General features: G+C 37.0%; 1 protein-coding gene across 1 annotated transcript; it reads right to left on the minus strand.

Annotated features, from left to right (window-relative positions):
• Positions 1-230: 230 nt before the first annotated feature.
• On the minus strand, positions 231-16,879 carry LOC121418304 (kinesin-like protein KIF26B). The gene is made up of 2 exons (XM_041612091.1): positions 16,106-16,879; positions 231-3,670 (listed from the first exon to the last, which is right to left on the minus strand). The coding sequence occupies exons 1-2, from the start codon at positions 16,133-16,135 to the stop codon at positions 3,176-3,178; spliced, it is 525 nt and encodes a 174-aa protein (XP_041468025.1). The 5' UTR covers positions 16,136-16,879; the 3' UTR covers positions 231-3,175.
• Positions 16,880-19,362: the final 2,483 nt, after the last annotated feature.

Genomic DNA, 19,362 nt, shown 5'->3' on the forward strand with positions numbered 1-19,362 from the left:
TTAAAAATATATTGAGTGGAATTCTCTTTGTGCACAATCACTAACCAATATATATTTTATTAATTTTATACTTAAATCTATGTAGTCATCGCATTGCATACAAACATACTTTTTTTTTACCGAACTTCCGAACCAGGCCTTTGAGTTCGGTTCGGTTCGGTCCGGTTCGGAAGTGCCAAGTTCGGCGAACTTCCGTTCGGTTCGGCGGTTCGGCTGCAGCACTAGTTTGAAATCGCTGATTCTGTCCTCGCAATGGAAGCATAAACATACCCTAAGACCAAACAGCACATGTTCATAATTTTGAGAAAGTTTGCTTCGGGTTGGTAAGAATGTAGAAAATAATAAAGCATATTGAGGACTAAATAAGTACCCATGAATTTACGGGTATTCTGGGGATCAATGCGGTCTGAATATGCCTTCTTCCTCTAATCTCGTCTCTGTAAGTTTGTTATCATTACGCCAATCACTTCGCCCATCAGCAATTTAACAAATTTGCAAACCACTAAGGTGATCAGCATAGAAATATCTGCTAGAATTTCAAGCCTGGGGTAATTATTAGTATTCTTGAAATTGATTTTCTTATTTAGATGACTAAATAGAATGCAAAGTTATGTTTTGGTTGTTATTGCACAAAAACAACTGGTTTTGGTAGCCCAGGGCGAATTGGACATGAGGAAGGAAGCGGTGCATCTGGGAAGATGAGTAAAATGCTATCTGAAATGATGGAGATGACAAAACTATAACACTTCCCTGGCTGAAATATCATTTAATGAATTATGGTCAAAATTTCTCACTTACCACAAATTAAATCAGAAAAATTTCCATGCATATTGATATATCAATTATTACACATGCAAAGAGAGAGAGAGAGAGAAAGACTATTATTCTTGAAAGTGAGTGAAACTAAAAAAAAGTAAATGGTGATGATCCTTTTATTTAGCTGAATATTCACCATGAGTCATTTGATAACAAATGGTCTTGATTTTTTTTTTCTCAGTCTTCCTTTACTAGTCCAGCAATGTCAATTTTCAAAAATGATCCTTTGAAATCATATCTATGTCACAATTTCTGATTGGCAAGGGATAAACAAATTAATATAGCATTTATGGAGCTGGGATATCCTTTAATGTATATTTCTAATCTAGCTTGCCTGGGGAATTCCCTGTTTAGAAGCAGCAACCCACCTACAAACCCAGTCCTTCTGATCACAGAATCTTCATCACTGAGAGCAGAAATAGAAAATTGGCATTCTGACCGGCCAGTGCATTCCCCCAAAGACTAATGACTCATTTTACAAGATGCAACTCAATCCCATGTAAAGGATTTTTAGAAAAGGGCAAGAAAATCAAAGAAAGAAGAGCCATTTATTTCCAGTCTTAGAAAAAAAGGGCATCCTCCATTTCTCGTGGATCATGACAGAGCAAGTTAATCGAACATAAACATTTACGTTGGTACCTGCGCTCGTGCTTCTCCCCTGTGAAACTCTGTCACACCTGACTCCCCCGTAAACAATTACAATCTTCTCCCGTTGTTCGGGGAATATGGGTGGTTTCTATTCTTCTGATGACGATGGAGGGGAAAGGGAAGAAAGAAAAGAAGAACAATCCACAATGGATTTGAGAGCCATGTCTGAGCAATCAAGAAGCCCAGACTGAGAGGTATACTCTTTGATTTCTTGAAAAGTGCTAGTATTTGATGAGTTTTGGGGAAGTAGACGGTGGTGGATGTCATTCAACCCGGCCTGGTTTCCTGACTTGATGGCTCAAGGGATGATATCTTGCCTGTCTGCAAGATAAGATGACGGACTGACTGACTATAGGAGCTGGGAGTTGGTGGAGGGTGCTGCACTGGTGGCCACCACAGTAGAAAGACCATACATTCACAGACAATGCTTTATAAAGATATTTCTTTACTCATTATACTACCCACCATACATTTAAGAGAAACTTCAGCAACAGATCAAAATTGAAAATATCAAATGTCACTTTTTATCATTCTCTCTGGATAGAATTTTCATGAATTTCCTAGTGCTATTCCAAATTTTCAACCCAATTCAGTAGCTGCCTCCTCTACTCCTTTTCAAAATCACATGAATAAAATGTGTAGGTCTAAAACAAAGACATTATTCAAACTGTAATTGAGGCTACTTTTATCTTGTTTGATCTACAATTAAACAGACACAGTGATAATATTGTATTTCATGATTTTGTTATATTTGAATGCATGGATTCTTTCTTTTTTCTATTCCTAAACTTTACATGAGCTATCACTGACAGCTCAACTTTACAGATATATATGGGCCATGCAATAACCTTCTAACTACGCCATATATATAAAAAAAAATAAGACATTCCTTTTCTTTCCAATATGAGAATCTTAGCTGAAGTGTTTGCATATGGGTCATCTTCCACTAAGAAATTGAAATCTGAGAAGCAAACTTTGCTCAACAAGCCAAGTCTATCTTTAGACCCAATTCTGCACCTGGCATGTAGTCCTGTTTGTTTAGCCCTCTTTTAATTACAGTGACTCACGTTAATCCAACTCATTAGTTGGTTTACACTATACATGGAAGCGTGTTTTGATTTGAATGGAGTGACGGGCATGATGACCCCATCATGAATGGGGAGATGTTGATATCTTGGACCAAAAGAGAAACTGGCTGTATGGTGTACACTGAATGTAAAAAAGAAAACTTGTTGGTATGCTCAAAGATTGTCATGGACAGTTTAATGAAATTAATTTTGTTTTTATTCATGCCAATGTCCGGCTGTATGGAAATTTATATCAAATTATATGGACAATTAAAATTTATCGCTGCAAAATTTTCAGCATTTCAGTAACCTATCATGCCTGTATACATTTATTTTTCTTTAAAAAAAATATCTTGCTTCTCATACAAAGAATTGATAATATAGCATTTGAAGGTGTACTTTTGTTTTTCAAATTAGTATATGGACTATCACCAACGTTTTTGAGTATTATGCAGTTGAAGTATGGATGTAGGCCTATGCAATGTATCTTGTTAACTTTGTTTCAACTGGAGTTGGAACAGAAAGCCTCAGAATGGAATATTTTCTGTTCCTGGTGTTCAAGTGGTTGATTTATTTATAAGCTTTTTCACTGTCAATTCTTCAGAACTTTGTCACATCTTCTTGCCAAATAATATTAATAAAATTTAACAGCTCAAAGGTGGTGATATTCTCCATATCTCGGAGCTTACCTGATGAGCAGATGAGAGCATGGAGCTCAGCTTTGGATGCGTCCACCAAGAAGCTCCAAGGCTCTCTTCCAGGTACTGCTGGGCCTGTAGAGCAGGGGGTAATGCTTGCTTACGAGCCGCTGCTACAGCCGCAGCTGCTGCCGTTGTATGCTGTCCTTTGACCTGCTGTCTCGCTGACCGGTGGTGCTGGGCGGCGGCTGCACCATGGGCGTGGTGGGCGTAGAGGTAGCGCTGAAGCGAAGCCAGGTCCCGAGACCCCACTAGACCGGACAGACGGCCGATGTTCGCAGCGTCATTCTGTGCTTGGGCTTCCTCAAGTGATTGGACCATTGCTACGGCTTCTCCCTTGAGTTGGTTGACGTGTGTGGCACAGACCTCACACTTGTCTTTACTCCAAGCCTCTAGTAAACTTCTGGGTATGTGCAGCCTTTCATACAATGCGGAGGAGTCCTGATAAAAAAACATTGAGAAATGAAAATACTCATTAGTATTCAACAACAGCAATATATGTTACAACTTCTTCTATACAACTGAAAGAAAGATCCAGAAGTAGGCGAGTCTGAAGACATGTACAGGTCAACAAAGGTATGCCAGAGCCCACATAATAACATCATCAACACCAAGGCCTGACAGTAAACCACGTGTCAAATTGCCACATATGTTCTATAGCATGCAAGATACATCCGCTTCTTATCAAAGTCCCATATACTCCTGTCTCATCACTTTTCTCAATACAAGGTATCACATAATCGGCTAACCAAGGAGATAGACAAAAGTAATACCTCCTTGGGCTAACTGGCACCTTGACTAGAGGACAACAATGTCTTTGGTGATACTTTAATCTCAAGGGACTATAGGTTTGGAGACTAGCTAGATTCCTACCCAGCAGTGTCACGGTGGTAGTGCAGCATCAGTAAACCGCGGGGGGTCTTTCTTAAAATGTTTGGGACGGAGAGCAGTAGATTCGTTGGACCGAATCTACTGTTTTCTGTTTTGTGGTGTAGTGTCGAGTCAGAGGTGGCTGACTGGGGGTGTTATTTGTTCTTAAATCAATTTTTACAATTTTAATTACCATGGCAATTATTGTATCCATTGTTTATTGTACATACATATTGAAAATGTTTCTTATTAGTTTACAATTTCATTAATTTAGCATAATTGTTTGGTAATTGTTCTTGATTTCTTCCGTTTTATTTCCCTTACTTTCTTTAAGTTACTCTCATATTAGACACTTATTTTTGCTGCTCTTTTCTCATTTTCAATTATCAATACTGAATCTACTGAAAGCCGTTACAACAAATTTCCTTCTAATTCTTCTTTAAACCCATATTACATCACAATAATTTTATTTTAGGAGTAAATCATTTTTCCAACAAATGTACTTTTTCAAAGCTATCCAAAGCTAAGATCACTTCTTCATTATTATCATGATTTTACCGTAACTATTTTTGTAATTTCTTGATTCTTTTGTAACATCGCTTTTTGTTGATTTTATGTGTATTTTCATGTTCTTTTGTAAAACATATGCCAATTCAGCTGTAACAAGCTGCGATCATTTGTTCTAATAAAATCTTGAATCTTGTTCAAATTCGATCAAATGCAAAGAGTTGAGAAATTTTTAAGAACTCGAAAAGGATAAAGCTCTAGAGTAAAATGGTAACATTTATTTTTAAATGGCACTTTACATTGACAATATAATATTAAAATCACAAGAATAACAATTTGTGACTGTTTCAAGGGTTACAATGACATTTATAATACATTTTGGTGATAAATAACTTTTTATGATGAAAATTTGCCCTTGAATGACCAAGGGAAATGTGGATGAAGGTCACATTTAAAACCAAGTGGTGTACTTTGGTCTTCCAATCAGATCCATATGTTGTTGATATGTACTCTCTCAGCTCATTCATGTACACAGCATATTCTCTTATATCAACAACAACCCACTTACTCTACAGAGTGTGTTGACAAGCTTTGCAGAGGTCATTGACAAGGTAGAAGATTTAAAGGAACCAACCAAAGGCTTCCACCTTTTAATCTAATATTTTTCTTGCCCGTTTCATTTCATTGCACTATCATATTTTGCTGAAATTTGCTAATCAAACCAATAAATGACGAGAAAAGATAGTCATGGGAATGAATATTCATACTCTTCACAATATTCCTTTCAATTGAAAGTGTTATTCTATAAAAAAGGTTGTTTTCCTGCTGGAAAGAACATGTGTGTCAAAGGTTTTCTTTCAAATTGGTTGAATGCCAATACGTCCAATCGCCAACTGGTCTACTATCATTTGGACTACCATCAGTTTGTCCATTGACCACATGGTCTACTGCCATTCCATCTTATGCCATTCCATCTAATAACCAGTTGGTCCAATAGCCATTAAGTCCATACACCATTTGGTCTAATTGGACTAAGTGTTAAATTGTGCAAAATGAATGGAATGAAACGAAATGGATCTTAGACCAACTGGTTATGAGATGCAATGGTCATAGACGAAATATTGATTAGACAAGTGATAATTCATAATTGGACTGAATGGTTGTTAGACGAAATGTTGATGGATGGAATGGCAATAGACTAAATGAAAATAGACCATGTGCTGAGTGGACGAGTTGGCAGTAGACGAATTGTCAATTTACTGTGTCAAACAGTATGTTCACTTAACAGTGTGTTCACATTAATGGACTATCTGTGAAAGATGTGGTTAACACTCTTCAAATGCTCAAATTTAATTTTAAAACAAGAAAGCTTTCACACTATGTCCCACCATACCACAGTCCACACTGTGGACATACTGTGACAGTGTGTTGACTATTTCTGCAGGGAATATTTAGCCAGAATTTTTTTTTACATGCCCAACTTGATAAATTAGCAAAAGTCGGTCTATATTCCTTCATACGCATTGCACAATTTCTCCTTTCTAGAGCATTTATAGGACCATTGAAATATAGGTCCCCATGACAGTATTGATTAACTTTTCCCTGAATTCAAGGAGATGGATGACCTCACAAAGCTGAGCTCTTCCGCTAAATACACATTATACACATTCAAACAAAGCTAGGAACATGTGACGTGCGCCCTATATACCACCCTTTCCATGTATATCACTCTCCTTCCCTTTCATAGTGTAGAATTAGATGAAGGATAAGATGTCAAAACAGGGAATTGTTAATTCCCTGCTCAAATCATCCATGGTCAACACTTCCAGATACAATACTTTCAAATACGCAATTGTCACGCTTCAGAGTAGCTTCAAGAAAGTTGTAGAAAGAGTCTTTATTTTCAGAACAATCATGTTGATTACAGTTGAATGAGCCGAGGAAAGACATTGGGATCAATCGGAAATCAATGAAAGATGTTAGCTAATGAGCTCGTCTTCAATGTGGCAGTAAACCTAAAATGCTGTCACAATCAATTGTACATCAAGTAGTCCTATTCAGGACTATTTATCTGCGAGCCTCTTCTACATAAACATAGTTCTACAATAGTGTTCTCTACTTTAGTCTTGGTAATTTGCCAGTTTTTTTCACAGCTTTTCCTAGAAAAAAATAACACAAAATAACCTTGTACTTACATTAATGATAACATTCAGGTGAAATCGGTTTCAAACAATTCTCTAAGCAAAGTAAAAAATCAATAAAACATATCCAATGCATCCTAGGGAAAAACGAACAGAGAACAAACTTGAGCTGCCAGACTTTGTAGCTTCTGAGAACAACTGAGGCCAATGTTTGGAATGAATATTGACTTTCCCCAAATCCATTTACTGCTCCCCCTGCAACCCTCAATGTTTTCCTCCAAAGAGAATGAGCATTATGCAATCCTGTTTACTTCTCATCAAATCCCTGCTTGGTGCTGTTGACCGATGATAGAGAGGAAGAAGGGGGTGGGAGGGGGGGGGAGAAGGGGGGGGGGAGAGGGGGGGGGGGTTCCATAGCCAGAAGAGGAACAAAGTGGCAGGGTTATATATCTGGAGTGTCCAGTGACAAGAACTGTTTACTTCTAAAATTAAGTGGTGTATATCTTTGCCCATGAATGGAACCAAGAAGACAAAGGATAGTGGAATAAGCTTGGTTTCCTAACTGTACACAGCTATCTGATAAAAGCACCAGGCCTGCCAATCAAATGAGGTGACAAGTACTACATAATCTGACAGACATGTTGATAGTCTGGTCATACAGACACAACAAGCACAGGAGACAGTGTTCTATGATAACCAGGGCCTATTATGACCTGGAAGGTTATAGACAAAGAACCTCACAGTGCATCTCGAAACAAATCGGAAAACATAATCAGGGAACAGAAAGGAGGAGTCAGGCAGAACGAGTCAGAATGAAGATCAATGTCGAAACTCTAGCAGCATTCCAAGGAAAGACACATCTGAGTTTTTTTTTTATTCTTTGTGTTACGAAAACCACTTTTCATGCATGCGATAGACTGAAAAGGCTCAAAATTTCAGGACAAACATGTCATACTAGTCTATCACTTTCTGTTATCCAATCGGTATTAAAGTGCTCGAAAGGCCCAGTCTTAACTTCGGAGGAAACAAACAAAACACATTGTAGAGAGAGGATGCTACCTTTTTTTTTCAAATCAAACCTCCCCAAATCAGAATCAGAATGAAAGTGCATGAGCCATTTTCATCACTAGAATATTATGTACAAGTGCTCCTTTTACACAAGTGTTCTACTAAAAAAACAATTGTTTTATTCATAACTGACAAATTACTCAACAATGGCGTGTTGTCAGTGAGTGAGAGAAAGTAGCGAAAAGACTCCTGAGACTGTACACTACCCTAAATGCAATCCTATTAAACTTGATTAATACTGCTTACTCAGAAACCAGGCAAAGAGGCTTTGAAATTAAGGAGACAAGAGAGGTTTGATAATTCCAGATTAAGCCTTATTGTACTTGTGGTATCAGTGCTAATTACATCTTATCAAGATCTTCTTCAGAATTGTATTTAATATGTAAATCTTCCTCCGCCTTTTTGTGAATGGGCACTCGCTGTGTGAATCCCCGGTCATTAGCTGAACACATGTCTCATCGGAAGACAGGAGCAAGGGTTTGATTGGATGCAAGATGGGAGATAAGATTAGCACTGGTTTAAAACATTTTGACTCTAATGAATTATAGCATTATCTCCACTCTGTGTTGAAACATGGAGCAGAATGTTTGAAGAGAGAGTCTGAGTACATAGACTTCCCAATGCCTCCTCATTGGCCCAGTGACAATCTATACAAAGCTGTGTAATTATTTATCTAAACATTATTGTTTTATTTCCTGTGTTTCCACTACATCATCACAACTTGAAGTACATATAAGCTCTGAAATATTAATGATTTTAACCCACTGTTCTGTATTTCTTGTAATTTTCTTCTGTATTGTAATATGCAGAAAGCATTCTTTCAATATCATGAACTTTATTTTTTCTCCCCCCCCCTCCTGCTTTCCCTGTCATATTCAAGCATTATTTTTATTCTTTCTCATCAATGTAAATATAGATTCATGAGAGAATTAGAGTCATGAACCTGTAATGTATTAATGACAATATTATGGCACACGGGAGGGGGGTGGCACTGCCTTCAAACCCCATTTATAATTGCAGATTTTCACTAAAATCCATCCAAAGTTAGCACAAGATCCTTCAATTTCAATTTGAATACAAGAAAATCACCCCACATATCAGGAGGGTCACTTCACTCCCTCGCTTACGATATTTTTATTGACAATTTTATGTTTTTGCCCCTAACCACCCATATAATTTACTATGATTCAAACAATTAAATGGCATTAATAAATGTATTCTAATAATGGTTTAAAGAAAATAGATATGAAATATCCTTAGCTTCGTTCCTTCCTTTTAATTATCACATTCTTTGATATTATATCCATTTCAATTTTTGTTAACTTATAACAATAGAAAGAATACTTCATTTTCAGCATTCATTTTCGGCCGTATTATTATGTTTGGAGACTCCATCATCTCTCAAGACCGGAAATGCCAAAGTTTGAATTCAATTCTCAAGATATGATCCTACTATAGTTGAAGCAATATAAACATCCCTTGTCCCCAATCTGAAAATATACCCTGGATTAATAATAACTTCATAAATGTAAACACTGGCCTGGTGTGAAGAGGATAATGGCGGTAGTATACTAACATATGCTCTCCGAGGGGTGGTTTCTCACCGCAATCAAACGCGGGTTATACGACACAGATAGAGCTTCTACCCAGGATACCTCAAACAGGTCGGACTCTAATATTTTGTTAGTGGTCACTGCACCATGGGGAAGCTGTGAGACCATTCGCAAACATAGGGGAGCTCTCCCGTCAATATTTACCTGAACTAGGCTGTTTGGTTAACTAGAGGTGTAGTTGACTTTTTAAGCACTTCCAGGATCATGCATTCAGACACAAAAAAGCTTTTCTCGAAAATTTCACAAAATAAACGATGCAAATTACAGTGTACAGAATAGCGCATCCCAAAGTGTTGAAAGAATATAGTTTCATAGTGCACAAGCTGTCGTAAGGTCAGTTTTTTTTGTACCACATCTTGTTCAAACAATGAACAGTTATTCTTCATTGATTTGTCGTTTTTAACACGCTCACATCCCATATAGTGTACTATTAGTTAACATTCAAAATTCAATCAAAAACTACAGGCCTACTGCTTTGATAGAGCTTTTAACTATTCCTATATAGCAATATTACTGTAAAGCCCCCCCCCCCCCATAAAGAAGACAAAAACAAAAAAACTGCACTATGTTTGAGATGAGTAGTTCGGCCGTATACCAAAATCTGTCTGAATGACCCAGTTTATTTTTCATAATACATCACTGGAGTGATGATGATGATGAGATTTGTGAAGGGCGTCCATTGATTCTGTTCATATCTGCAGACCACATATTTCATAATGCCATATAGCTCTGAGTAGAAGTGACAGGGAAACTTGTTGATGAATCGTGACTAAACCGTATAAAATATAGGCCATACATGTTTAAAGTCCTAATTACTTTGGAAAGCATCCTGTTTTTCATGCAATATGCTGGCGAGAATGTCCAACAATACAGCATTATTATTACCATATAAATGACTCTTTCATCACTCTCAATCAACCCTTCTTTCACAACAGGCTTCATTTCATTTTTTCACCCTCCTTGAGAAGTCTGTATAATTATCTAGAATGAAAAGATATATCTTAAGTTGGATCAAAATTTAATGCATAATGCTTTTAAATTTAATACTTTATTAGGCTGAATAAAGTAGTTTATTTCCTTATCTCAAGAGTCCAACAAATGACATACATACATTATTAACTTTTTCATCAAATGGGATATATCACGGGATCCAATATTTAACAGGATGTAATAATGCAATAGAATACATTTTTATTTGCCAATTCATCTACTGCCAACTTGTCCACTCACCCCATGGTCTAACTTCATTTAGTCTAATGCCATTCAGTCCATCAACATTTCATCTAACAACAGTTCAACAACAGTTCGGTCCAATTATCACTTCGTCTAATCACCATTTCGTCTATGGGTCCATTTTGTCTCATAACCAGTTGGTGCACAATTTAACACTTAGTCCAATTAGACCAAATGGTATATGGACTAAATTGCTATTGGACCAACTGGTTATTAGACGAAATGGTGAGTGGACAAATTGGCAATTAGACCATGTGGATAGTGGACATGCTAATGGTAGACCAAATGATAGTAGACCAGTTGACAATTGGACGAACTGGCAATTGACGAATTGGAAATAAACCAAATATATATGTTTCCCTGAATACAGAACATAATCAGTCCCTGATTTAATTTGAACGATCTAAGAAATATTCTCATCCCCTCTTGAGCCTCAACAATATTGCAAGTCAAGTTAATTTGTTTCAATTTAGCAAATGTTCGCTGCCAGAGTGGGGTCAGAGAAGCAGCGATAGTTTTCACTCATAAATGTCAACATTTTTTCACATTTTGTTTATTAACAATTTTCAGGAATGACAAAAAGGCTTGACATTTGGCCATTTTAGATCTAAGGGAGTCTAAATATAATCTGAAGCCGTTTCAATACATCTACCCTGGAGAAATAGGCAACTATTTTCCTCAAATATTCTTTTGATTTGACAGTTTTACTTGAAATAAAAGAAAGTATCCTGTACACAGAACCTATCCACAGTATATGCACAGTAAAAACGCTGTTTAAATAATCCTAGAGTAGTTGTTTATACAGCTTAAAAAAGTCTATAAAATCTTTAACACCAAAGTTAACTGTCAATACTTCATTCTCAATCTATCATTCCAATCAACCACAGTTGTTTTAAATACATGTAGTAAACATCATTGTATAAAATTCAAATGTTTTTACTGCATGGGAGAAACTCTTGAATTCATTGGAAAAACAAATGAGAGAAGTTGAAATCAATAGATATTAAACAAACCAAATGTTATTTACATACCTGTGAATCAGAACTTTTAATATATCATGGTGAAACTTATTATTTAATCACAAAGCTGTTTCTGGATATTCGATAAATACTCAATACTAGACTACCGAAGAACATGTACTTCACTGGGTTCTCCAACATTCAGTCTGGTAAGCAGAACTTGGAGAAATGTTGATATGTAAACACAGAGATCAAGTGAAGAATGTGAACCACCATGATCTCAGTGATGAAGGATATGTTTACCCGTCTCTTTAAAGATAAGAATGTGATTATAAATAGTAGACTTGTCAATCAAAATTTTAATAACAAAAAGAGAATGATACAAATCAATATATTGTGATTGTAATATATTCACTTGCAAAGTCATGATAAGAAGCTTATGAAATATAGTTTAGTTTTGTTTGTTTGTGGCTTTTAATATATACAAACTTGTTAAATTCTCATTGTCTGGGACTTTATTTAATTGCAAGGTATCACAGTAATTTGATGGAGCTCGAAAGATTCAATTGGACATTTTTAAAACATTTTTTAATGCCTTTTTATTACCTATTTTTTTCCATTTTAACATGATCTTCCTATATGTTTATCTAAATTTTGCTGCCTTTGTAAATCCTTATTTTATTATTTTACAAAAAATGGCCTTTCTTTATATCTAACAAACCAGAATATGCCATAGAATGTTCTAATTCATCCTTTGATTCCAAATGATCCATCATTGAAACCGAACATTTTCAATATCAACACATTCTTCCAACTGGATTATCAAATATTGATGATATTCTCCATATCAACCTCAACCAATATTTCAGAATTATTGATGCAGAATGAAATTACACATTTTCCAAGGATGCACTCATAATTTTGGGGCACTAGTACCAACTTATCAATACTTACTGGTTCAACAATATATTGAGGTCATAGGAAACTCTAATAAGATTCTACTATCATTATAGAATCTGTTCTCTTTCGCCTGATTACATATTGATTAGAAAGCCCCTCAAAGCTTTTCCATTCTCACTTCATTCATTCATGCTCGTTTCTTTTATCCATCATCTCTCTAATGATATTAGTGCACAATATTACATTTTGAAGGAAATACCTTTTTTTTCATTTTGATGAAAATTGAAAGTGAGGTCCATGTATATTGAATGTGATGGTACAAGTCACTGTGTGTTATCTGACATGAGGTTTGCATCAATAATCTGAATATTGATAAACAAGATGTATTCAGTGATATGCTCCCCCCAAAAAAAAGGCACCCCCCCTGGTGGGCAAAATGAAGGTGGTTGGGTCGACTTCATTCCTCATTGGGTTTACTAGATTTTTCACTTTTCAACAATTAGTATATCATATGACATCCATTTAAAGTATCATAATTTGAACAAGTGGAATGCCTCTGGCGATCTCACCTGCATCACGGGATTCAAGATAGCAGCATTGAACTAGGTCCATATACTTTTGAGTTATGCTGTCATTTCAAAAACTTAACTTTCCGTTAAGATTTGGAAAATCGGCGCCTATGCAGGTGAGACAAAAAAATCTTGGAGGTGCGTTTTTCTCAGAATACGTTTTATATTTGACACTCTAGAATTGAAGTTCCGAAATGTCCATGGTGAACAGAGATCAAAAAGCATCATTCAAGGGAGTACTTTTCTACTCAACATTAAAACATTGGAGAGTATTCCAGTCTATCAGGCAAAGAGCTGTGAAGCAGGGTTCCAACAGAAATTTGAAAACAGATTTCCATGACTTTTCCATGACTAAATTGCTGTTTCCATGACCTCCCGTGACATCCGAGAGTTATGTAGAATTTGGAATGTCACAAAACTGGGAAAAATTGAAATCATGAACACCAATTATAATAGCAGAGTATGATCACAGAGCGCGAGAGTTGCGAAACACGACAAACTGGAAAGCTGCAATAGCTTAGAGGTAGATGCAATTCCATGGCTTTTCACAACTTTTCCAAATTCACTGACTATACCCTGACTTTCCATGACCACAGATTTTCCAGTATTTTCCATGACTGTTGGTACCGTGTGAAACAGGCTACACCCCAATACTCATGGTGGGCATATGAAAAGGACAAGTGAGAAATTATATAAAAGTACCAACACAAACCTGCCTTCAAAAGTTATGTGCATATTTAGTGTTTTGAGTGAAAAGCTTTATTGAAACCTGAATTATTAACCAGCTAAAATTGCTTCAATGAATTTCATAATTCATAGTCGACCAAAAATTAATGTTATAACTGTTCACTGAACCAAAGCAAAAGATAAACCACACTGTAAAAACTGCAGTGTTAAAACTGACACCAATTGGTGTTAATAGAGGACCACACCCTGAGGTGTTAAAATTACACCCTAGAGATTAAATGTAACACCAAAGAGTGTGAATGTAACAACAAAAGGTGTTGTAATAACACCTATAGGTGTAAAACTAACACCACCAATTTAACACCGGTGTAAAATAACTGGTGTGGTCCTCTATGTACACTGGTTAACACCACAGTTTTTGCTGTGCATGACGTATTATATTATACCGAGTGTTAAATGATTACAACGTACCATTCTTTGATCACTGTCCACTCACTCCTTTGTCAATCTGGGTCACAAGTTAAATGACAGAGTTAAATTCTACAATCTATCTCACACACTGCATGCTCACCATGCATGTGTAAAGCCTAGAACTAAAGATGTGCAAAGAGAGTGTTCTAAACACTGCCACAAGACAAATGAAGGTGTTTCCTTTTCTTTGAAGAAATCTCTCCTCCATTCATGGATCTGAAAGTTGACATAGGCCGTGTTTATGCTTCCACTTTTCAGGCCAGAATCAGCGTTTCCAAACGTGATTAGTCCAAAACATGGTTGCATCCATGCTTACTTTCATTTAAACGCTGTTTCAAAACGCCGATCGTAAACTCACAAAAAGGTGCGTTTGTAAACGTCGTTTGACCAGAATCAGGCTTTCTGGGGAAGTATAAACAGAACCATGATCGTAAACGTGTTTAAATGACGTCATTTGGTACATGCTTCCGGTGAGATGAAAATCCGCGGGCAAATACAGTCGTATTGCTCAATGTTATCTCCACGTAATAACAACAATCGGAAAAAAACTTTCGAAAAAAAGGCGCGCCCAATTTGACCTCGCTTTACGATGCGAAGCCAGCTGGAGACCATGATTTGCTCTGAAAAGTTAAGCATAAACAGCACTCCCAGAACCACGTTTACGATCGGCGTTTTGAATCGACGTTTGAAATCGCTGATTCTGTCCTCGCTATGGAAGCATAAACACACCCATAGCACCACGAATCCAAGTTTAAATTTACTCTTCAGGCCTTAATGGAAGTGAACAAGAGAGAGAGAAGAGGAAGTGCTTTCACTAATTGGTGCATCACCTTACAAGTATTTTTCCAAGTTTGCATCTGAGATTAAAGCAAAAGAGATCCTTTACAAACTGCAAGTCAGGTATACATGTATGTATGTCACTTCTTAACTTCCTTAATAATCGTTTAAAGGAATGCACACAAACTTTTGTGTGAAAGATGAAGGTCTCACACTGCAAATTATGGTGGCCGAGAGAGATATTTCATTCACACATTAACCCATAACAATTGAGTCATTACCACTAATGTGGTTCAATTTACAATGCACATATCAGTTGGGTAAATAAAAAGCTATATTCCCTCATTTCCTGTTGAGTTGTTTAAACATAAAGATTTCCCAACAAAAAAGAATGAAATTAATAGTCCATGAAAAACCCAGCCTTATCTTTCTGATACCCCTTTCAGTAACTCGCTGGCCTGGGCCAGGCCCGGGCTAAGTCGTAAAATTTTGAGTTTATGAATTGTGCGGGCCAAAATAGCCCGTGCCAGGCCCGGGCTATTTTGGTGCTGCTTTTATCAGTGCCAGGCCCGCACCAGGCGCCGACCAAAGAGTTTATGAACGGATAGCAGCACCAGGCCCCGGCCAAAATTCCTCGCACGGTCAAAGGTCACACAATTCTGGTCGTGCCTCCGCATCGCATGTACATCAAATTTACCGCGCAAATATTCAGCGAATACGGAGCATGTTCAGTTACCATGACAGCTTGCCCTTACGTGCCCGAGTTTTTGAATGGGTGATCGTAAAAGTGGCGCAGCTCTGCTATAGTTACTGAAAGCATTTTCTATCGCTTGGTGCAGACTATTTTAGCACGGGCCTGGTAGTGGTACGGACCCAAAAATCATGAATTACTGAAAACGGTACGAGTTTCACAAGTACCCAAGTTCTTCCCCCATTCTCGCTGAACACAAACACATGAAATATGAACACACTTTATGAAACAAGAAAAGCCAAATGCATTCGTTCAGTGAGATATAGGCTCGGCCACATCAAATTGTTTTTGGAAGAAATTAATACAATCACTTTTCTGAATATCACTCACCTTGCATCCAACCTGTTGCAAGTTGTACATGTTTTACACTTCTCAGAGTAAGCTTTAGGTCACAAGGCTATCACAGTGAAGTATTGAAGTTGATGATGCAAGCCAACACTGCTATCTCGTATCAAACTCATTAAACATCTCTATCATAATTACCTTCATGAAAGCTAGACAAATGTTAATGAAACTAATCAAAGCAGAGAATTCCCTAGACAAACTTTTTCAATTAGATGCAAATCTCGGAAGAAAAAGCTAATGGTACAACACAAGAGTCACTGATAGATCTCTGTATTGTCAAGGTGATTTTTCCTCAAAGATCTATTCTCGATACAACCAAAGGTTAGAAGAACATTTGGTACCCCATGGTTTTGTTTGGAATTGTATCACTTCTGTCATGACTGTAAAAAACTGATGAACGATACAACAGACTCATTAGGAGCTGAACAAATAACATTTCAGAGATAGATGTGCTAGCATAAAGGATTTGTTTTCTTTGACCAAGCTACTATCATCCACTAATTGATTTTTAGAGGTTAACTTCTGGAATTCGAGAATAAGGACAAGGACAGAACAAACTGGCAACATTTGACAAAAAATGATCAATTTATTCAATGATATTCATGTACTGCACTTACTGTATTACTGACAAATTATTAGTGACAATTTAGACTGGTAATTAAAACTGTCTGAATTATTCTTAGGTAATGCATATTACCATTTATGAGGAAATAATTTCAGTATGTTTATCAATATTTCATGCCAGGACATCAGCTTTGGGGGGGGGGAGGATTCTAGGATTCTATTTTTCTTGGATGTCTATGATGTGATAAATGTGATTCCATAATTGGTATAGGGCCTGCTCTATTCCCAATCCAGTCATTTTCCTAATGAGACCATTTGATATATTTCAAATTGCCCTTCTAGGACTCATGAAATCACCCCACGGGACTCGTCCAGCAAGATTAAATGAACAATATAGATTAAAAGGGGTAGAATTAGGCACTACCCCTCCCCCATGAGCTGCCTTAGTAAAGTCCCCTTATTATGATGTCTGCCCAAGATATGTCCATAGCCACCCCCCCCCCCCCACCCTCTTCATTTAGCCTCTTTCTTTCTCTCATTGACATAATTTTCATCTGTTTTTACTCAACATTCTTCTTTTAATTCTTTAGATAATTAGGCCTATTTTTGAAATATTCAACAAATCAAAACTTTCTAGAGAGTGTCATTGCTTTTATAGTTTAAACGTAACATATACTGCTTCTATTCGCTGCAAAAAAAAATATATATCGGTATACCTGAACAAGAGTGTTGCTAAGGCGAGCACATAATACACCCGCCTGTAATGCAGAAAATGGAGTTATCGGTCAAGAAAAAAAAAGAGGAAGGTGGCGACTTCACCTTTGACCTTCTGACCTCAAATTCAATAGAATTCCTGGGATCCATGCTAGTACACTAAATTAGATGAGCCTAGGTTAAGTTAAACTGAAGTTATCACGTTTACAAGGACTTTAGAAGAGTAAGATGAAAGTATGTCACTGTGACCTTGACATTTGACCTTTTGACCTCAAAATCAATAGGTTTCCTGTGATCTATGCTTGCATCATACACACCAAATTATACGAGCCTAGGTTAAATCAACTGAAATCATCGCTTTTACAAGGAAAAGTTAACAGACGGATGGACAGACGGACGGATGGATGGACACCGAGCGTGATACCATTATATGTCCCATCTAGGACGGGCGTATAAAAATGGATGAGAGAAAGAGGGTACCATTACCAATTTAAAATCATGAAAATAAAAGAAAGTATTAAAGAGGAGAGGTGTAACGTATCAAGGAAATGAAGGGAGTTGTCCATAGCAAGGAATTGAATCAAAACAACATTGGCTCCCGTATCCGAAACTAGAGGAGACAAAAGTCTGTGCACTCCACGTGAGAAGCCTGTCGCTAACTTCAAAGGCTAAATTGAAGACAGTATATTGGTTTTATTTCAAGTTACTTTCTATCGTAATCGGCACAAAGCGGCACAATTAGGAGCGCCTGCATGGAAACAGTTGCAGTTTGAGTTAAGGATGGTTATTGAGCAAGGTAGAAAGTGTTTTGAGGAATTCCTCTGCATTAGTATCTCATCGAAACTAAAGGTTGGTTTTTACTCTTGCTTGTTATGGCTAAATAGAGGGGGTAAGGGGGGTGAGGCGGGATGCATGATAGATGCACTGGCAGGCCCACGAAGAGAGGGAAAAAGGACTGGGAGAGATAACTAGCCAAGAACGATGCCCCATTTAAAGTGACAAAGCTTGTTCATCTAGTCTGCAGAAATGACAGTGATATATGGGCCGAACATCTTCAGGTAATTGCAAACAAACCAAACAAATATATCTTGTCTGTTAGAGTGCTCTGAAGAACTTCAAAGTCTGCTGGCAAGGAAGGAATATATTCAAGATTCCTTTTCTACCTGTTTTTTAACCAGTAAAACGTCAATGAATTGTACCCTCCCCTCTAATAATATATTTACAAATTCATATGATGACATAATTGATTAGCGTACCCTTCCTCATTTATGCAGGACTTTCTATTGGAATGATTTTCATCTTTAAAAAAATGTCCAAATATGCCGATACATTTATACAAGTATACTAGTAAATGGTTTTCCCCTATCAAGCTCAATATAGTTTGATCCCTTTATGTTATACCTTATAACTCTTAAACTTTTCTCCCAATATTCACATTTTTGTCATTTTTCTGCTATTAAGTCAATCTTAGAATTCAAATCCGTTATGAGACGTTTTCATCGTAACCCTTTGCAATCGTAATGATATATCGGGGCTAATTCCGAGCTCTCCTATTATTGAAAGACAAGGCTAAGACATTGCAGGAACATGATGAAGAAAGCACAAATGATGGATGCCCCTACAGCAAACATGCACAAGTGTATACTCTTAATATTAATTGAAGCATCCAAACTGTTTACAAATGTTGAAGGCTGAGGGAAACAGGTGAAGGTTGGGAGACAATTAAGCGTCTTGATGGGGTACAATGCTGGTGTTTGCAGTCCAGTATGAAGGACCCACTAATGGTCTCATTTGTCAATTGCCAAGATATATTGGATTCTTTCACACTGCAAACATTCAAGTTTTAATTCATAATTATTTTACATGCTCGACCCAGGTAAGGCTACTTGGCAAGCAGGTATCAATTCCTAGTTAATATCAAGTCATAGTTGATATTGGATATATGCTAGTGGTAACAATGATGA

This window comes from Lytechinus variegatus, chromosome 7 (assembly GCF_018143015.1).
Source record: "Lytechinus variegatus isolate NC3 chromosome 7, Lvar_3.0, whole genome shotgun sequence".
Lineage (NCBI taxonomy): Eukaryota > Metazoa > Echinodermata > Echinoidea > Temnopleuroida > Toxopneustidae > Lytechinus > Lytechinus variegatus.